This window comes from Actinia tenebrosa, unplaced genomic scaffold (genome assembly GCF_029948245.1).
Source record: "Actinia tenebrosa isolate PJP-AT-01 unplaced genomic scaffold, QUT_ActTen_1.0 PGA_scaffold15__27_contigs__length_11533743, whole genome shotgun sequence".
In the NCBI taxonomy this organism is placed as follows: Eukaryota; Metazoa; Cnidaria; class Anthozoa; order Actiniaria; family Actiniidae; genus Actinia; species Actinia tenebrosa.
In genome coordinates this window covers 6,262,847-6,282,860 of record NW_028292575.1, presented here as the reverse complement: position 1 = coordinate 6,282,860, position 20,014 = coordinate 6,262,847, and the positions used below count along the sequence as shown (strand labels likewise).

The following is a 20,014-nucleotide window of genomic DNA, read 5'->3' as shown; positions in this document are numbered from 1 at the left end:
ACTTTTCGTAAATGTTTCGAGACTAATCGCCTATTGTCGTGCAGTTATCGGGTTCGGATAATAGTCAATCAATTTTCGCTATATTTTCGGAGGTTATCGGAGGGTGCACGCTGGGATTCCGGAAAAGTGCGAGAGATTCCGTTTTCTCTTTGCTGAAGGATGTTTAGTCATGCAAAACACGACGGGGAAATAAGCGTCTTTTTTTTTTGCAGTTTTAACATGAACAAGTGACTTATTTAAAGCCCAATAACACGTCTACAGAAAGTTGAAATAACGAAAATGGCCGAAGAAAAGCGTCCTAAGTACATGAACTGGATCTTGGAATGCATAAATCTGTTGAGGAGTCGAAAATCAAGACCCGACCTCGAGAGAATATGCCGTACTATGCTAAAATGTCACGGAGTTTCGGAAAAAGAAACCGAAGAAGACCTGCGAGCTCTTGTAGAAGCCAAAATAGTCACCAGAAGGTCATTCAAAGGCGCTATATCTTATAGAAATTCCGCGGGTTGGAGTAAAACACACGGGCCGGGTCGTACTTCTAGAGCCGGTAGATGGGTCACAGAAGCAATACGCGTCCTTGACCGAGGGAACGGTGTTAGTACACACGATGTTGAACGATATGTCGAAGAAAAACATCCATATTATAGCAATATCAAACCACGGATTAAACAAGCTGTTAATGGTGATGTCGAAAATGGTAAACTCTGGATGGTTGGGGAAGGACGATATCGACTTTTAGAGTCAGCCGAGGTATGAGAAGCTAGACAAACAATCAAATGCAAGTCTTCTGATGGGCTTGTTCATTTGAGTGTTTTTATATTCACGAAATTTGTTGAATATTCCATTGGCTTATACTTACTTAAAGTATTATTAGTGTGATGGTATTTACTATGTATTTTTTGCTTTAGAAGGTATGAATACGTTTTATTCAAGAAATCAATTCATACTACAAGTTTAGCTTTTTAAGTTAAAACATTTTGTTAGGGGGTGTTGATATTGCTGTGGTACCGATATGTCTACGAGAATTATATCATGAATGTATACACAAATATACAGATCATTATTGTGTTCATTGCCTTACAGACCGCACCACATCGCATATCAGCATGTCCAGATAATTCCAACCAACTGTCTCCGTTAAAGCATGTAAAAAAGCATTATTGCCTTAACTTCTTAAAAACATACCAACTTGTTGGGAAAATATCTTTTATGTGTTTTAGGGGGGATGGGTGGCTTGTATCAGACTTTGAAGGTATACTCGGAGGTCACATGATCTTTGACGCCGTGTATATGAAAGCACATACAGAAGGTACCTCTGTGAAGCGGCCACCCTTGGGGAACATTTGAGTGATTGCTAAATAAAGCTAAAGGTTGGCCACTTTATAGAGCAGTGGCAGCAGTACAAAATGAAATATGGGGGACTGAGAGCAATCAAACAAGCAAAATAGCACAATTACCCTAAAAAAGGGGTGAGGTGTGTTTTTTTCATTGCGACTTACACATATTGACTGCTAAATTTGATTGATTTCCTGAGTATTCGCAATCCTGTAGACTAGACCAGCATTCCAATTCGAAGTTGCAACCTTTTTTCTGCCATTTGAAGGTTATTCAATCTAAACAGTGGACTTTTTTTTGAGTTTTCATGGAAGCAATTAGCCTAATTATATTAGCCATCTTAAACAAAAAAAATGATTTGAAAGACTTTTCAGCTTGTTTGTAATGGTTTTTGGTTAACCTTGGTTCATCCCATAGAGAATGATATTATTTGTTTGAGTAATATTCTTAAGTCTGGTTTTCGCAAGGAAATCAAAGTCAGAAACAACTTATGACTAGAAAACCAGAGTCAGAATGGGTGTCAGAAGTGCATCAGAATACGATTAGGAGGTTTGCTTGGCTTGTGATGAGCATTTTTAACTTGTAATTTCACGCTTGAATTGATTTTGATTCGGATTCCATAGAAGTAAAAATCAGGCCTAGGCTTAACCTGCAAACCTAAAAACCATATTCAAGGGATTAACACATGGTTAAATAAAGCAAGCTTCAGGCTAAAACCACCTGTTTAGGTGACATTCAGACAATATATTTACCTGTGTATTCACATTAGAGCAGTTTTTGTATGACTGTGAAAAGCTCACTCTAAACTCACAGTTGTGACACAACAAGGCATAAGCCAGCCCAGTCACATTGCATGAGAAGTTAATCTCCAGCCAATCAAATGCCTGAAACATGGCATGAACACAGTGTTGTCACGCCAATGTCATGACCGTATAGCTGCCAGACCAATCACATTGTGCAAGAAAAAAATCCCCCAAGAGAAATTCTAGAAAACATCACAGTCACTGCACAGCACACTTATGGCACTGTGCTTTTCACAATCACGCTAAAACTGTTCTAGTAGTCATTGGCCACAGTTTACTGGCTACAGGTATCTTTATTATTGTCTTTCTATTGAAATGTTGGTTGTTTCAGAGCCCAGAGAGGGAAGTCTGCACAACTGAACCTGTATGTGACTTTTGCCTTCAGACATCAGAATGCAATAAAAAGGGACAACCTGAAGACTTGCTTATTTGTAGAGACTGTGGAAACAAAGGTATTAGTTTTGATAAATATATTTTGGGTTGTTCACAAAGTGCGTTAAAGTGTAAATGAACCCTTCGATAATACATTCAGTACTGATTCTACGTGAAATAAATAGTTGAATGGTAAAATATTTCTTGATTTGAGTGATGAGTTTCTAAGTTATGAAGGTTTATACTTCCAATATGCTAATGATGTGACGTTAAATATACAAAATCGAACTGGTTCATAGATACAGTATTTAAAAAGCATCATTATTTTACTCATGGTTTACATGAAAGCTATTTAAAATTTTTATTTTCAAAATGGCCAGCAATTAGTATTGCTAGTTACAACAAAAACACTCAAATACCTTACCTGACGTCATCATCATTAACATATTGGCAGTATAAACCTTCATAACTTAGAGACGCATCACTCAAATCAAGAAATATTTTACCAATCAACTATTTACTTTATGCAGAACCAGTACTGAATGTATTGTCAAAGGGCTCATTGGCATTTTAAAGTGATGTTGTGAGACAGGGAAGGCTATGTTGTTTTTAGATGCATGCAAACACTAAATGATTCTTATTTGTTACATAAACAGCACATCCGACTTGCATGAATTACTCAACTGAACTTTCAGCCAGAATTAGAGACGATGCCACCTCCTGGCAGTGTATTGACTGCAAGACCTGTGTAATATGCAATGATAGTGGAGACCCTGTAAGTAATACAACAATAATTACTATGATATTTTTAGGGTAGTTAAGTAACAAATGTTTTTTTTCAAGTTCCTAACTTGAGTTCAGTAGTTAAAATGGTGCCATTTATTTGATTAGCATATATATTGTTTCCTAGTTAGGAAGTCCTATGCTAGGCATTAATCTATTGCTCCCGTTATAGTGCACATACTTACATCTCTAACTGGTATCCTTGGCAACTCTTCTTTGTGTGCAAGACCCAAAGATGTCCTTTTTCCCTTCTTCTTTCAGTTATCTTTATAGAGCTATTGTGTTGTCTTTTTCATCATAAAATATATGTTGTGTAGTGATGTACAGTGTGGTTTATTTGTGGTTTCTGTGACTTCAGATTGTTACATGATCTTTATTCCTATGTTTTTCTAGCTATTTAGTTATTCATGTTTTCCTGAATTAAAGCTATATACAGTCTTCTGACAAAATGTTGTCACTGACCAGCTCTGCGACTATGCGACTAGCCAGTATGGGAGCAATGCCAAAAATTACTTAAGCAATAAAATTTTTAGCTGCCACTATAGAATATAATCATGGAGAGCACAGTTCAAATGAATGTGTGCTTTTGCGTTCTGCGAAAAGGAAACAAGGGAATAGCTATTTCTTCAGTTTTCATGCCAAGGACTTTTGTCGATCCCAACCGCTTGGCAGCACAGATCTTCACTATATGCTAGAAGCATGGCTAACAAAATGGAAACACTACGATCTCAAGACATGGCTAATAATATGTGTAGCTAATCTCTTCAGTGATTTCTACCGACACTTTTTTCGGTCTAGTCGCAAGGTCTTGATGCCAGTCACTGACTATGTTTTTTCAAAGGACTGTGTACAATACATTGACTGAACTGACTGGCTGTTGTCATATTTCAGGGTAGTTTACTGTTCTGTGATGCTTGTGATAAAGGCTACCACATGCAGTGCCATGTGCCTCCTCTTGAAATAATGCCTTCAGGTAAGGTTATAATGGCCATTAGAGTGCAACGCGCAAAAGTATGCCCACATGCAAAGGCTTTTTCCTGTTAAACAAGTGTTTGCACATCTTATTTGGTAAACAACCAGCCAGCTTTGCATTCAAATGTGTCAGTTGCACAGCACAGAACCAGTGCATAGAAGTATGTGATGTGGTCACACTTTGGCATGTTGCGCTGTAAAATTCTGATAATCAAAAGCCATTAAAACACAGTTTATTTTATTCCTGTTTTTTTTATTATCCTTATTTTATGTGTCTAGTCATTCTAGCGCTTTTGCACTAATTGGGGACACTTCTCGCTCACACGCACTACCACATCATTCAATATTCTATGCACACAACGCTCAAATCGCATGTTGCTTTTTACAGAGGGAGGGAACCGGAGAACCTGGAGAAAACCCTCATAGCATAGGAGAGAACAACACATCAAACAAACTCAATTCACATGTGGAGACAGCAGGGCTCAAACCAGCGACCCGACCCATTGTACTCACAGCAGTGAAAGACAACACATTAGCCGCGAACCCCACCCATGCTACCCTGTTGTCAGTTCTTATGCTTTAATTTGCACATTCTTTTGATATTGCCAGGGAAATGGATATGTTATAACTGTGAAAACCACCCAACAAATCCTGCATCTTTGGAGGAATTAAATGGTGTCACTGAAATAAAAGTGGAGAGAAGAAACTCTGGAAATATTTCCTTGGCAGGGACCAGTAGCCATTCCAATGGGAATGAAATTGGTAACCTTTCAGGTGATGAAGAGATGGAAGAGGAATGTACAGTTGAGGTCAAAGATATGCATGTCCAAGGTTAGCCAACTCTCTTTTAGGGTTTTTTTGGCCTGATGACTGGGAAACTTATGTTCGGGGGAGGGGGGTGGGGGGTGGGGAGGAGGAGGTCATACCCAGAATTTTATGGTAAAATATTTTAAGTTAAATAAAATTGTTCTTGTTTAGAAAGGGTAGCACTAAATAGCCAGTGGCTAACAAACCTGTGGCCCTCATTCCATGTCAATTTTGAAATTTCGGAATCATATTTTTCCAAGGGAGGGAAACTGTAGAAAGGAGCCCTCGGAGCACAGTACTTAGGGAACCAATAAGCAACTCTATTCACATTTGACGGAGAGTCCAGGGTTCAAAGGTCCTTGACCACAGTCAGGAGGGTACACCCCTTGTGCTTCCCATTTAATAAAAGAACGTTATTGGAGAAGGGTGAGGTTTCATGTCTATGTCTTAGGGCAGGAAAACAAAACAAAATAATTTAAATCTCCTGAGAATTGGACACCTATTGTTATGTCCTCCTAAGTGAGCTGCATTTCGATGCGCTGAAAGGGGTCTATAATGTAATGTTTTTGCAAACATTCAACTGTCAATCCTATGTCTCAATTTTTTTTCCAGTTGATGCTGAGAATGTTCAGCGAGAGTTGGAGATGCTCTCACAAACAACTCCTCCCCGTACTCCTCCTCTACTAGTCCATTCTTCAACAGCGGCCACTTCTTCCATAGCCACAGGTACTACAACTGAAAGCAAAAATGGTATCCTTACAACATTAGGAGCAAGCAATGGTAAGCATGCCTTCAATAATATTATTATAATAATCAATTATCAGACATTATCTGACCAGAATTAAAAACTTCTCACTAATTGCACATAGAGTATGTACCAACTGATTAGCAAATTAGTTATGTACTGTACATGTAGCTTCAACCTGAAAGGTTGTAAAAGCAATCCAGCACACTTTTAGTATTTTAGAGGACTGCTGCACTACCCCTGTCCTGCAGTTGCTCTTCTTATTTTTCTTATTTACTTCCACTGCCTTGTGATATCATGGTTCCTTTGAGAGCTATGCCAGTTCTGCTCTCATATTAATACATGCTGAGTAGATGTGCGTGCCATGTGTGATGAGTACATGTGTACATTGATAGATCACTATTCTCAGCAGTCTCACTGGAATAAATGATTATATGTGTACATTGATAATTCACTATTCTCAGCAGTCTCACTGGTATAAATGATTATATGTGTACATTTATAGTTCACTATTCTCAGCAGTCTCACTGGTATAAATGATTATACGTGTACATTGATAATTCACTATTCTCAGCAGTTTCTCTGGTATAAATGATTATATGTGTAACTTTCTGGTTTAATAGACCCATCAGATGGTTCTCAGTTAAAAGGTCCAAACACGAATGCTGTTCTCAAGAACATGTCAGCTGATGCCTCCAAATGGGCAGTCTCTGATGTTATCATGTTTCTTGAGTCAGTTGGGTTCTCGCAAGAAGCTAAAAACTTTGCTGAACAGGTAAAAAAAAAGGGTTTGAAATTAAAATATTTTGAGTTTTGAAGTAAAAATTGATGCCTAGAGTCAAGGGTCATGTAGTCTGTGGTAGTTCACTCTCTTTCCACCTTGTAAGTCTCAGGTTTGATTCCTGGACTTACCATCACATGTGAGTAAAGTTTGTTAGTTCTATCCAGTAAGTTGATGTTGTCGTTCTTTGTGCCGAGGTCTCTGGTTTTTATACCCCTGCAAAACCTAACAACCTAAATTTAACAATTATTGTATCTGTGATTTAGCATGACCTGATATAGGTGGTAACCAGTCGTTTCGCACAATTGCCTTTTTGCACGAACCCGTTCGCACAACTATGACCTGTTCGCACGATTCCAAGAGTCGTTTAGCACAACTTTAAAATACAGTATATGGTCACTAAGAAGTTGTGAAAATATCTTTCCTATGTTCCTGTAGATGGGTTATAGGTCAACCCAAAGGTTGTTTCAGGTTTCATAAAAGTGGTGTTATTGTATAAAAACATTCCATTAACGTACTTCAAAACATGCCAATTAAATAGCATCCATTCAAGATCCATCCATTCAAAGTTGTTTTTTCAATCAAAGCACTGTATAACACTTAATTTATATATTTTAATTTTAGGAAATTGATGGAAAGGCATTGCTATTAATGTCAAGAAATGATGTTCTAACTGGAATGTCATTGAAACTCGGCCCTGCCCTGAAGATATACGTCCATGTGTCGAGGCTACAAAAATGTCAACCAAAGGTTCCACAAACAAGAATGTGACTCTTTGCTGTTTCAATTAGGAACTGTAGATTTTTGCTATCTTGAAATTTTTCCATTGATTAAATATATTAAATACATAGATTTGAATGCAAAGCTGAATGTTTTACTTCCAAGACTGAATTTTTTACTTCAAAATGTAAAAAAATGTGACTTTTCTCATGAAATTTTGTTTGAAATATTGCAAAGCAATATTGCAAATCGGTGCATATTACCTACCTGTATCTGTAGAAAGCAGATTTTTGTTATTGCAAGGATGAGTAGAAAGCTTTCACAAATTTCAAATTTCATTGCCTGCTGTTTTACCACACATTTATAGAATTTAAAAACTTATTTACCTCCCTTCCCCAGAAAAGAAAGCCAAAAAAAAAAAAACGCTTTCAAAGGCAGGGACACTGTAACAAAATTTCCAAATGACTGCAGAAGAGGTATAGATTGATATTCTCTTTGGAAGTGTATGTTGTAAAAATCAAGATAGCAGATTTCTACTGTGATTTTGGAATTTAAAATATGAAATTTTCCCAAAATAATAATCTCATCTTGATGAGTCTCTTTTGGGAGTTAATCTTAACTCAGAAAATTTAGGATTTTGAATTTAAATGATATTTAGTGTGCACTGTTGTGGACTTCGTAGTTGTACAGTATAGTATAATATTATTCTCTATCTTCCGTTATAGTTAAGGCATGATTCAGCACCTTTTGGTTATTTAAAATTGAGGTCTTATCTAAAATTAAGTAACTTATAGACCTATACAATAAGTTTTTTCTTTTACAAAATTTGCTTTTTTTTTGCACAGTGGCATCCCCTCCCTCCACACTGGTGAAGCAGGGGTTACAGGCGATGTGTCATTCAGGCTAAAATAAGTATTAGTGTGTACTGTATGATGTAAAAATAGAAAAATATGATTATGCTTTTTTTTCATGAATTCCAGGTTAATAACTTTGATGTGTGATTCTTCTCTTGAAATCTTTTTGGGATTCCTGAATGATTGATTTGATTTTGTGAATAGTTAAAATCCAGTTAAAATTTGTGGACGATGAGTGAATTTTCTAAATATTGATGACAGCTTGAAACATGATGCCAACCTCCCCTTGTGCCACCCTGTCAACACACACTTGCATGCAAATAATGGTTCCAGAAGGTATCCATCATAAATTTCTATTGATGGTTTTCACGGCGGCCATGTTGGAGGAACTTAACAAAAGAATATTGTCAATGAATTCTTCTGTTATATCCTCCAACATGGCTGCAATGTTTTTTGTTATTTAATTCTCTTGGGAATGGTTGAAAACCATCAATAACATTCCATAATAAAGGGGATTGATCATAGACACCTTTTGTCCTCTTCTCCAAAGAACATTATTTTGCAACAAAAGCTGCAAAATTAATGATATTCACTCCTTTTCCTCATTGAGAGAGGAGCTTGATATTATTTTTTCCCCCTGAAAGATACCATATCTGAAATATGACACAAAAATACTTGTCTTACAATTTCCTCCAAATTGGAGAATTTAAAATAAATGATTAAATTACCTTTATTATTAATTATTATAATGTTTTGAAGGTTTGAATGCTTTAGTTGTTTATCACTGAAAATAAGAGTTAGTAAGAATGTTGTTTGCTAGATTTAGTGAGTAAAAAAAGGGCAGGATTTGTGCAGCTTTATCAGAACAGCAAATCGTAGTTCCTAGTTGAATACATATAGAGCTTAATTTCCAATTTCAAGAAATTCCCTGAAAAATTTCTGGGTCTTTTTCAGTGGTGGATTCATAAAGTAATCAAAATACAAATTTTTTCTGCTCCCAATTTAACGGCCAAAATCTAAGAATTTGCTGCGCTGGCACTCACCTTTCACAAGTCTCTGATGTATATAAGATTTGATTTCAGACTAGGTTTCACATTAAAGTAAAGGTTGTTAGGTCTCTCCCTCGATTCAAGGGTTTTATCTCTGGGTTCTCTAGTCTTCCTTTCCTGCAAAATCTAACAAGCTAAATTCCAATTCAATTCTTGATTTAACCAAGCCCTGACTTTGATTCATCTTTCTCTGTGACAGTTGTTAATAGTACGTACTCAATTGATCAATTTGATGCAGTCATGCGTTCAGTAGGTCTATGATCTAGTTCTGTGAGCTGCACAGTGCAACATTTCATAATTGTTTTTGCATATTTTCTTACTAAATAGTTTCAAAATTTAAAGCTAATTCTTATAATATGATAGCAATATTTTTGTGCATCATTAACAAAATGAATTAGGTATTTGCTATCAATTTATTACGCTTGCTATGCTTTACTGTTGGCTATGGACATTTCTCATGTGGCTGGAACAATAGATTTTCCCCATTTAGGCTCACTTTGAAACATTTTTGGATAAGTTTACATAGGTATAAGCTAAGGCTTCAAACTACTAATAGCACCTTGCAGTCAAACTAAGAAAACCATAAACACCTAAAACTTGTCTGGAATAGTAAACTTCGTGCTCTGACCAATCATGTGACAGTTAATAATTAGAACATTCTCACATGCGATTGGTCAGAACATGCTGTTTAACATTCCAGACATATCTTAGGTGTTCATGGTATTCTTACTTTGACTGTAATATTCAGCTCATGCATTAAGTCCTCCACTGACCATAAATGAAAAGTGCAATGAGACAATGTGAAATGCACCAAATAAGAACACCCCATTATTATTGTTATTAAAATCATGGCTGCCACATGATAAAAATCTCTTACCTGTAATTAATTGATTTAAATAGATTAACAGTGTCGATGCTTAATAATATTCCTTAATAATATAGCTTGATAAATCTTAAGAGTGGGCTGCGATGTTTGATTGTTATCATTGCTATAGCTTTTTTGTGCATTAATATTCTTGTAACGATATCTTGCAGAAATAAATAAAATGAAAAAGTAGCCTCTTTAATTTATTATAAAAAAGTTTACATCTAATTTTCAGTATGATAGAATAGAGTTGATAACTAGTTTTCAGGGAGATACTCCCATACAAAAGAGGGTGGGATGATCATCATCTTTTAGGAGTTGAAATGTAAGTAACTTTAAGGGGGAACCTCATTTCACATACACACATATTTTTATCAATTCATCTTTTCAGAGACTTTATATCTAAAAGAAAAACAACTTTGGAATGAATTTCAAAAATTTCCCAGTTCGCATTCATGATCGTGTAATTCCTAAATTTAACTCCTAATTAAGTCTGACTATTTTACCGTCTTGTGACATTTTTGGGCTTAGATTTCAAAATATTTACATGCTATGAATATTTATAACATAGAAACATGCTTGTTTAAAACAATAAATTTAACCTTTGGGAATGGTCTTGATTTACATTTAGCCCTAAGATAATATTAATAATAATGTTGAAATAAAATAAATATTTGTTATTACTGCCTTTTTACAAGGGGGTACCCAACCCCCCCCCCCCCTCCCACCTTGGGTGGTTTCCCTCTCCGCTTATCAATTTAAAGATTTTCCTCCAAGTTTTGCGTTTTTAGCATTCTTTCAGCAAAATCTGGTCAGGGAAATCTCCCTTGCACAGGAAGATCTAGAAAAAGAGAATTAGTGTGGTTAATAGCTTTCAATAATATCAATCATAACCAAAATACTTTATATGGTATTCGCTTCAAACATCTTCAATAAATAATATTTTTCCATGAATGATGTAGCAATCATTTAAACATTCCATTGAATCATCCCCAAAATATCCTTATGGGAAACATAACTTTTATCAACCTCCATTCACATAAACTCAAGTAAAAGTATTCTTATCAATTCATCTTTTCAGAGACTTCATATCTAAAAGAAAAACAACTTTGGAATGAATTTCGAGAATTCCCGGTTCGCGTTCATGATCGCGTAATTCCTAAATTTAACTCTTAATTAAGTCTATTTCACCCTGTTGCGACATTTTTGGGCTTAGATTTCAAAATATTTACATTCTATGAATATTTATAACATAGAAACGAGTTTCGTCACGTCTGACCAACCGGTTTAACCACATTGTTGATTACAACTCCACTAGGGGTACTGCTGGTAAGCGAAATAAAATGTGAAGATACAAAGCTAAATTTATTTTACTTTCCTCGGTTTTTTCTAGATTAATATTGAATTTGTAGTTTTGTTGAAGTAGCCCTATTTTTTATTGCGTGTTTTGGATTTTTTGAAGTGTAAATTTGAAATTTATTTTTTGAATTCAACCCCTCCCCTGGTGAGTATTGTCCTGAGCTTTTAATTGGTTGCTTGTGGATATAAAGCCAACGTGCGCGAGCTGTTGTCTTTATTCTTACTTTGCTCAGTCGAGCCTTCCATTTTCAGTTCTTGATAGTCTTGTACTTTTATCGAAAAGAAGCCAAGGTTCTGAAGGACCGAAATACGTCATAAATGGTGGACTTGTTTTGTGGGGAACTAGAGGACGATTTGGATGGCAGTAAACACTCCAACTCGAACGACTGGATGCGCTTTCTACTCCAAATAGTGCACGACGAAGGTAGCTAAATTGAAGTAAGAAAGCGAAGGAGGGCTAACCGTCCTCCTTAGATTTGCGACTTTGACGGTACAGACCTGAAGGAAATTACAAAGGACTAAACAAAAATTTATAAGAAGATTTTAAAGGGTTAAAATACAGGGTATGAAGAACCAAACAATCGTTAGATTCATCCAAAAAGCATCCAACTTCAAATCAATGGCGGCAGATCAAGGCGACGTGGAATCGAGCTTTGCCACCCCTGGCTCCGTCTTTGCCAAAGTCGACAGCATTCTCTGGGCGATCGCAGCCTCTAAACACAATAAATCACATCTGATGAAGTTTGTTCCAGTTGTAAAGCAGATCACCAAAGTGTTGAACGGAGCAGATGCGAGCTTTATTCGCCAGGCAGAGTTTTACAGTGACTTGAAGGAGACACTCGACAAGATCGAACACCAAATAAACGAGTGCAAGACCCGAGGGAAGTGGACCAACAAGCTGATGGCCAAGAAAGACCAAAAAACCTTTGAAGAAATAGAACATCACGTAGATTTACTCATCACCAGAATTGTCTTTGCTTTTGCCCAGCGAGCAGAGCTGATGAACATCGCCAGGAAAAAGAAATTACAAAAACAGCAGCTTAGTTTCTCAAGCATCGAAGAGGAGGAAGAAGAAAATGAAAGTGAAATACCAAATGATAAAAGTTTAAGCCGAAGGGAAAGCGCTATCGAAACTACTTCTGTTATTAGTGAGGACGGCGTCAGCGGAGAAAGATAACTGCATTAAATTAAAGTGAAGTTATTTCGCCTTTTTGAAGAATCGTGTGTGTGAATAATTTTAGTACAAAGTAGTTAATACTTATCAATTTTTTCTGAATATTTGATGAGCGTCGGCCTGGCAAGAGTTCTGCGACTCAAAAATGTAGACGAAGACAATTTTATTCTTGCACGAAAGACTTTGAAATCATTTACTAGCCCAGTAGATTTGCATTAGGAACAATGTATTTGCTAATCCAAAATTTATAATCTAAAAATTGTAGAGCTAAAATGAAAAATATTTAGCTAATTTTGTAGCTGATAAGATAATTATTCAGAAGAGCAATATATTTACTTTGTATTTACTATTTATATATTTACTTTGGTGCGATGATTGGCTGGCTACCATGTTCATATCAGAGGACAAAGACACTCTCGCTCAAAATAATTCAAAATTGTTTTATGAAAGCAATATATAAAACGCCTGCTAATGCCTTTGTACTGTGATATAAACATTTTGGGAGCTGTAGAGCAATCGAAAAGCAAGTGAAACACTTGGCTATGCCTCTTGTTTCTAAGCTTGCTTTTCAGAGTCTTGCTCTCAGCCCCCAGTGTGTTTATATCACAGTACAGAGACATGCATATGCATTTTGTATTCCTTAATATAGGGTTATTTACCAAAATATCTATATATTTTAGTGGAACTTCACTTATTAGGGAGAAGCTATATTTTTTCAACACTAAACTTTGAAGCGTAGTATTTTAAAACTATGCCTTGGCATTTGTGCACATGTATAGATATATCAAAAACATTGCTGTAAATGATAACAGATAGCACATTTAAACACAAATATTAAAAGAAATTGATGAAACAATTGTGTACTGTATCTTATATTCGTTTAACAGTGTGGATAAGTGTATATAGAGGATATTACATGGGCGAGCGGAGATACGAATTTTATCTTCGAGTGTTCAATTGTGCGCTGACTCGTGAGATATCTAAATTGAACACGAGAAGATAAAATTTCGTATCTCCAAGCGGCCATGTAATGTTTTGTTTATTATATAGATATTGATGAAACTTAAATAAAACAAAAGCTCAAAAATTCTTTATGAAAATATGTTACTATGTCAACAGCAATATCTTCATGTGTGAAAGACATGGTATCTTCCACTGGTGAAAGATATCAAGTTTTCAACGCTGGTAATTCAAACCTGGTATTTCATCGAAATCTATATAATAAAACTATTTATTACACTCTTAGGGTTGATATCAGTGTGATAAAGCTGTGAGTAAAAACCATATCAGTGAAGTGATACGATGTCACTTCATGGTCACTGAAAATTGTAAATTTTGTTGTTTTATCGACGCAAAAATTAATGTATAATAGACAAATGTTATGTTAAGAGATTGATATTGTTATTATTCACTCATTTTCCATATGATATCACTCGCCTGCAGACTCGCTAGTTTGCGATATATGGAAACTTGTGAATAAGAACAATATCAATGATAATCTCTATATGCTGATTTCTTGGACATATGAAAACTCCCTATTGTCAGGGCCAGCAATATAAAATTAATACAAATCTGTTCTGTCTGCTCAGAATTATTTGCTATTATTATTAGAATCGCAATACAAAACTTGGTGATTTTGAGCTGCCAATATGGGTTTTTGTTATCTAACTATTCATATGAGAGTACAAATAATGCAGGAGAAAGCCTGGAGTGAGTAAAAATATCCTGTGAAATTTGTACTCTAAGTTATTTTGTAAATTGAAAAATTGGCTTTGAAAACTAGTTCAAAACCAAAAATCGCTTTGGGAAAAGTAAGCTCTGCTGACATCTTTTCTAATCTTTGCATTTTGTCTACCGGGCTCAACAAAATACAGCAAGCAGACTAGACAAAACATCTACCCGTATTCCACCATAATATGTCTAATAAGATCTATATATTGATAGCAATGCATGAAAATATATCCCATTTTGGCTTATGTCACTTTGGCCCTCTTAAGTAGCTATTAATATATGCCTATTTCGAAAAATGTTGTTCTGAAATATGAAATGAGTGACCCTTGACGAAACAGAATTTTTCTAGTCCTGTTTTCTAGCTAAAATAATTTATCTAAAATATGAAAAATCATATTTCTAACTGAAAGGTCATGCTTCATAGGTCCAAGCTTAAAGCAATGTGAAGTATGTTCGGCTGTGAATACACTACAATTTGAAATGTGCTTCTCGGTCTCAGATTTCAGATTTTCAACTGACAATGTTTTTGAAATATGTGTAAACCGGTATTAATTGGCAGCTCAAAATTGCAATAACTTATAAGTATTAAACATTTAAAAAATATTTCCATATTAAGTTTAAGCATAGTAGTTTTACTTTGTTTCCAAAGCCATTATGCAAAATAGTTAAGGTTGAGGTTCAATTAGCCTGCACTGCATCCGGAATTTTCTGACGGACTTTACGAGTAAACGTTCGGAGGCACGCAGGCTAAGGTTCAATCAACCTTAGATAAATAGACCTCTGCTTTGGGCACACATTTTTTTATGATATAGATTTTGAGTCGCATCTACTGTTTATTTATTATATACAATCTGAACAAGGATGAATGACTAGTTATTATAAATGTCATTTGTCCAGTAAAAATCTTCCAAGTTCTCCTCGTCTGAATCTTGATAAAAGATGAATTGATGCCTTTAAATAGTCAGGTACTCCACCTGAATATAGAAAAGGGAAAAACAGAAAGAAGAAAGGAAGGAAGGAAAGATGAAAGAAAAAGAAAAGAAAGAAAGAAAAAGGTCAGTTTTTCTAGTACCATTGCATGTCAGTTGTTTTCTAATGGTAGAATATAGCATAGTATCTCGGGGTGACAGGGGGGCAATAAGACTCCACTTTCATCAGTTCCCTCTGGCTATCTCCCCCTCCCCCTCCCCTTGAGAAAAGCTAGTTGAAATATCTTACCTGAAACTGTACTGTTTAAGGTAGTGGCAATGTGCCTCAGAACAAAGTCAATATTATCTGTTGGATTTTCTAAACCAAATTTTTTGACATATCTAAAAGATTGTAGAAACACAAATGAAGTTAATTAAGTTAACTAATGATGGCATTCAGTCAAATGAAAACAGTACTTAGTTTGCACATTAAAATCTGTCATTTTATTATAGAAAATTTTAATACATCTAAAAATAAATAAAAACAATTATCAATGACATGATTGCAGTAGATTTTACACAAAATTAGAAAGGATAAGGAAGTGGATTGTCCATTTAAAAATAGTCCAAAAGATTATTGCACTCACTCAAAGTTTCCATTCTTGTTTAAAAGAAATAGAATATAATCTGCAATAAGATCTTCGCCCACAAGATGATCCTTAAAACACCCTAAAAAAATACAAATCCTCATCAAATGATAAATATACTCAATAGCGGCCTCACACCATCACGTGATGGCAGCCATGACAGGAGGCAGGAACAATTGAATATGGTCAAATATGGTTTACATAAGAAAGAATTCATTTTCCCAGGGGAAAAAGACTATTGTTGTGCCTCCTGTCATGGCTGCCATCATGTGATGGTGCAAAGCCTCTAGCATATGAAAATCATCATATATTTGTATTGACAATCAATTTTATTTGTTGAAGGGAAAAAATGTACCTGTTAATGCCAACTTCATTCCTACTTCTGCTGTTGGTACGTATGGAGCAACGACACCTGTTAAACAAAAATACGTCATATCTAATTAAAGGTGGTAATAGAGCAGTTTTCGCATGACTGTGAAAAGCTCATGGCACAAACACGTTCTTGACACGACTAGGGATATGCCAGACCACATTGCTCAAGAATTCACTCTCCATCCAATCAAATACCCAGAACACGGCATTTAAACACGGTGCAGACACAGTCACGCCAAAGTCATGGCAAAGTCACGGCACTTTCAGACCAATCACATTGCTTGAGAAAAAAATCAGCCAATGAAAATTCTAGAAAACATCACGGTCACGGCACGGCACTGAGCTTTTCACAGTCATACGAAAACTGCACTTGCAGTTTTTTAGTATTCACTTCTCTTAGATTAGTCTTTTACCTGGAGTATCTAACATGTACATCTTAGGTTCATCATTAACCTGTTGATAATGATATCAATTATTTAATAGTTATTAATAATTTTCATAATAAAATTTTATAAATGCTGCTTTCTGATTGGCTAGAGGTGCCTGCTTTATGAATTAAAGCGCACAGCACCATGCATGCACTTCCTAGTCCTGTCCACACAAAAATTAAGGATTGGCTGTCAAGAACCTACAAGTGCTTTTTCATGAATACAGCATGCACATGTCAAATTTTCTATTTCTTCAAATTAATTATGTAGTAGTATTTAACAATTTTATTGATTTGGGCATTTATTGAATAGCTCCAAAAGTTCAAGTATAATTCTAATCATACACCTTTAGTTGAATTAGAGTGACCATCACGTGCCTTTTGCCACCATCCCATAAATAATTGACAGGATTTGATTTAATTGTGAGGTGAGATCGGTAAACCTTTCTGACCCCTGTTTTTAAATGGTTACTTACCAGGATTCTTTCCTGGATAGAAGTTGTCATTCCAGGAAGCTTACCTACTCTTGTACCTTTTCCTTTAAATTGTTAAAAATCAAATAAAGAGAGTCTGAGTCATAGACTGTATTTTATTTTTAATTGGATAAAGACTCTCCTGTATCTGAGTATCCAGCTTTCTCTCATATACTGCAACGCTCATATAGAAGGGGGAGGGAAGAGTGGCTGTATCAAAAGCTGCCTTGGTGCCACTATTAGCTATCACTCCTACTACCCCTCCTGAGTACCAAAGATTATGCCTTCCACTACCCTGCCTAGTAACCTTTTGACACCAATTTGGGGTCTTAGTGACCCATTGAAAAGAGATTGTCTGACAAGCTCACTTTTAAGACTTTTCATCATAAATGAATGACATACCCTTTTTTATGTGTGTTCTTCTAAGTGCATTTATAAGGGATGACTTTCCTGTATTGGGCAGACCACAGACCATTAATGTATATGGTGCATCAGGATTCTGTCATAAACAAAATTAGCTTGTTAATTAGAGTACATATTACTACATTCATACAGTTTGGAGAATTACCAAACTATCATGAGAAACTAACTTATAATTATAAGGGGCTAGCGTAATAAGAGACACTTGACTATTGGGATCAACCTGCACCACATCCCTGGTAAGGTGTAGTTTTAAGTGGTCAGCCACTTAATTACATTATACCGACATATCACTGTCAGGGGTTTCAATAGAAGGCGGCTACCGGCGGTTTATCGCCGGGTACTTCACCTTCATACCGCCGGCTATTTTGCGAATCAGTCTTAATAAATAAGAAGTAAAATTTGTGGAAACAGACGTGTACTTTTGAGTTTCATCCATCTACTTCAAATATTATTGAAAGCCCTGCACTGTTACTTTACTGACCACTAACCAGCATGTTTTACTGTCATATAACCATTACCTTACCCACTACTTACTGTACCACCCACACTGACACTTTATAACTGAGTATCAGGCACCACTTACCACTTACCAACCACTTACTGACACCTTATAACCTGTGTATCAGGCTCTCTCAGTGGTTAGACACCTTAATATTACCAATATAGTGAGGGTGCAAGTCATTCACAATAATCAAAACACTCTAACCTTTCTTAAATAAGATCCTTCATATTCAGCATCTTTTATTGCATCTAGAACTGCTGGTACAACCTTCATGAATTAATAAGTTAAGGAGATACAAAACAAAGATTTCAGTTTGATTCAGGAACCTTGCAAACTGGTTGGACTTGATTTGGCATTGATGAAACAAGAGAAAAAAAACATGGTGTTTGTTATGGGTTCCAGATCATCTCAAATTCTTTTTCTTTTAATTATAAAAGCCCTCTTGAATAATAAGCCAACCCAGTTATATTAGCTCATACAAAAACCCTTATGAATGAGTAGAAGATCATGGCAGGTTTCATAACCAGGATTTTATGACAATAATTGATCATAGTGCTATATATTATGAACCATGATATTTTCAAAGACATGCAAGCTAAGCAATGAAAATCAGTATAAAATCTTACCTTTTTAATTGTGTGGCTATACTGGGCTTTGCTGTCAACAAACACAGCTCTGATTCCATTGGCTTCAAATCTTCTTAAAATATCCTTTATTGTTTATTTAAAAAATGTTAAATGTTACGGTTAGATACAATAAATCCCATGGGGGTAAAGGTAATAAAGTAATGATGGTGCTGGATAATGATGCAATATGATGTTATGATGATATACATAAAATTATAAAAAATGGCTGATAATGATTCATGATCAAAGTGTCAATGGTGTTGATTGATTTTGATGATGACTCATCAAGGTGATGATGATGTCAATGATGATGACTAATGATGATGCTGTTGTTGGTTATGACTGATGATTGATGATATGATTGTGATGATTTAGTCATTATTGTCTCGATGATGAAAATTATAGTAATGACTGATGGGGATGATGAACTGATGATAAAAATAAGCCTGCTGTTTCATTTTTAAACATTTACTCTATAATTACTACAGCTACATTTCATCCCATTTATCAAAAGCTCTGAACCCATAATAAGCTGACTGACATACCTTCTGGTTTATGCCGCTAATGAGATCTACTTTGTTCAATAAGAGCACACTTGGTCTACCTGATAAAGTTTCTTTAAATTTAGGATTTCTCCCAGAAAAAGGTATGTGAGCAGCTAGTTAAGAAACGTTCAACCATATACAGATAAAAATGTGTTAAATTCATAATGAATTTAAAATGCATGAAATCATTCATAGATGTTTAAATACGTTGTTAAGTTCATAAAAAAAGGATATTCTAGAGTCGTGGATTTCAAGTACACAGTCACATTTTCTTACTAAGGACTGCATTACTCTCAAACCTTATGGAAAAATAACAAAGTTAGTTTATTTAATCGGCTGTAATTTTTGGTTTTAAGACAAGGATTACCTTTTGCCATATGACCAGGGAACCATTTTAAAAATAAGCTTGGATGAAAGTGCTCTGGGAGCTGAAAAGAGCTCCTAAAACTAGAATTAGCAAGCCAAACTTCAGCTCTATTTACGAAAGTTGTGACAGCCATCTTGGATGTGTGTTCTGTGTGAATTGGGCATCCTGTGGTTATGTTGGTTTTGACAAAGGAAGCCCAAACTTAGGCTTTGGGAATATTTAAAAAAATGTACGAAAAATGAAAAACTACGGTAAAAATATAGCTCTTTTAAAAAAACTGTTCCATTCATATTACCTCAACAATATTAACAAGCGCTTTATTATTTTTTCTGCTATTAGTAATCATAGGAAGGAAATATTATTGTTAGGAAAAA

At 35.5% G+C, this 20,014-nt stretch overlaps 3 protein-coding genes across 4 annotated transcripts; 2 read left to right on the top strand and 1 right to left on the bottom strand.

Moving 5' to 3' along the window:
* The first annotated feature begins 153 nt into the window (after positions 1 to 153).
* On the top strand, positions 154 to 10,278 carry LOC116308375 (histone acetyltransferase KAT6A). 2 transcript variants are annotated; one of them, XM_031718781.2, is made up of 8 exons: positions 154 to 750; positions 2,524 to 2,590; positions 3,167 to 3,285; positions 4,185 to 4,266; positions 4,875 to 5,096; positions 5,685 to 5,852; positions 6,441 to 6,592; positions 7,223 to 10,278. In XM_031718781.2, the coding sequence occupies exons 1-8, from the start codon at positions 280 to 282 to the stop codon at positions 7,367 to 7,369; spliced, it is 1,428 nt and encodes a 475-aa protein (XP_031574641.1). In that variant the 5' UTR covers positions 154 to 279; the 3' UTR covers positions 7,370 to 10,278. The 2 variants fall into 2 exon arrangements, with proteins under 2 accessions (XP_031574641.1, XP_031574640.1); XM_031718780.2 differs by having other exon boundaries at positions 2,470 to 2,590.
* Positions 10,279 to 11,659: 1,381 nt separating this feature from the next.
* LOC116308357 (uncharacterized) lies at positions 11,660 to 13,475 on the top strand. Its single transcript, XM_031718762.2, has one exon. It carries the CDS (start codon positions 12,011 to 12,013, stop codon positions 12,620 to 12,622), a length of 612 nt encoding a protein of 203 aa, XP_031574622.1. The 5' UTR covers positions 11,660 to 12,010; the 3' UTR covers positions 12,623 to 13,475.
* On the bottom strand, positions 13,476 to 19,779 carry LOC116308356 (mitochondrial ribosome-associated GTPase 1). The gene is made up of 12 exons (XM_031718760.2): positions 19,641 to 19,779; positions 19,508 to 19,572; positions 19,274 to 19,378; positions 18,729 to 18,812; positions 18,307 to 18,369; positions 17,580 to 17,676; positions 17,181 to 17,242; positions 16,691 to 16,730; positions 16,261 to 16,317; positions 15,906 to 15,987; positions 15,569 to 15,660; positions 13,476 to 15,324 (listed from the first exon to the last, which is right to left on the bottom strand). Exons 1-12 carry the CDS (start codon positions 19,771 to 19,773, stop codon positions 15,236 to 15,238), a joined length of 969 nt encoding a protein of 322 aa, XP_031574620.1. The 5' UTR covers positions 19,774 to 19,779; the 3' UTR covers positions 13,476 to 15,235.
* Positions 19,780 to 20,014: the final 235 nt, after the last annotated feature.

Bases quoted from the DNA above. Each gene is read 5' to 3' on its own strand.
- LOC116308375 (XM_031718780.2), top strand. From the start codon at position 280: ATGGCCGAAGAAAAGCGTCCTAAGTACATGAACTGGATCTTGGAATGC. The intron at 3,286-4,184 runs GTAAGTAATACA...GTCATATTTCAG, and splicing joins GCAATGATAGTGGAGACCCT to GGTAGTTTACTGTTCTGTGA. The intron at 6,593-7,222 runs GTAAAAAAAAAG...TTTTAATTTTAG, and splicing joins CTAAAAACTTTGCTGAACAG to GAAATTGATGGAAAGGCATT.
- LOC116308357 (XM_031718762.2), top strand. From the start codon at position 12,011: ATGAAGAACCAAACAATCGTTAGATTCATCCAAAAAGCATCCAACTTC.
- LOC116308356 (XM_031718760.2), bottom strand. From the start codon at position 19,773: ATGGCTGTCACAACTTTCGTAAATAGAGCTGAAGTTTGGCTTGCTAAT. The intron at 17,677-18,306 runs GTTAGAGTGTTT...TGTTTATGACAG, and splicing joins AAGGATCTTATTTAAGAAAG to AATCCTGATGCACCATATAC. The intron at 15,325-15,568 runs GTAAGATATTTC...TTCTATATTCAG, and splicing joins CTTAAACAGTACAGTTTCAG to GTGGAGTACCTGACTATTTA.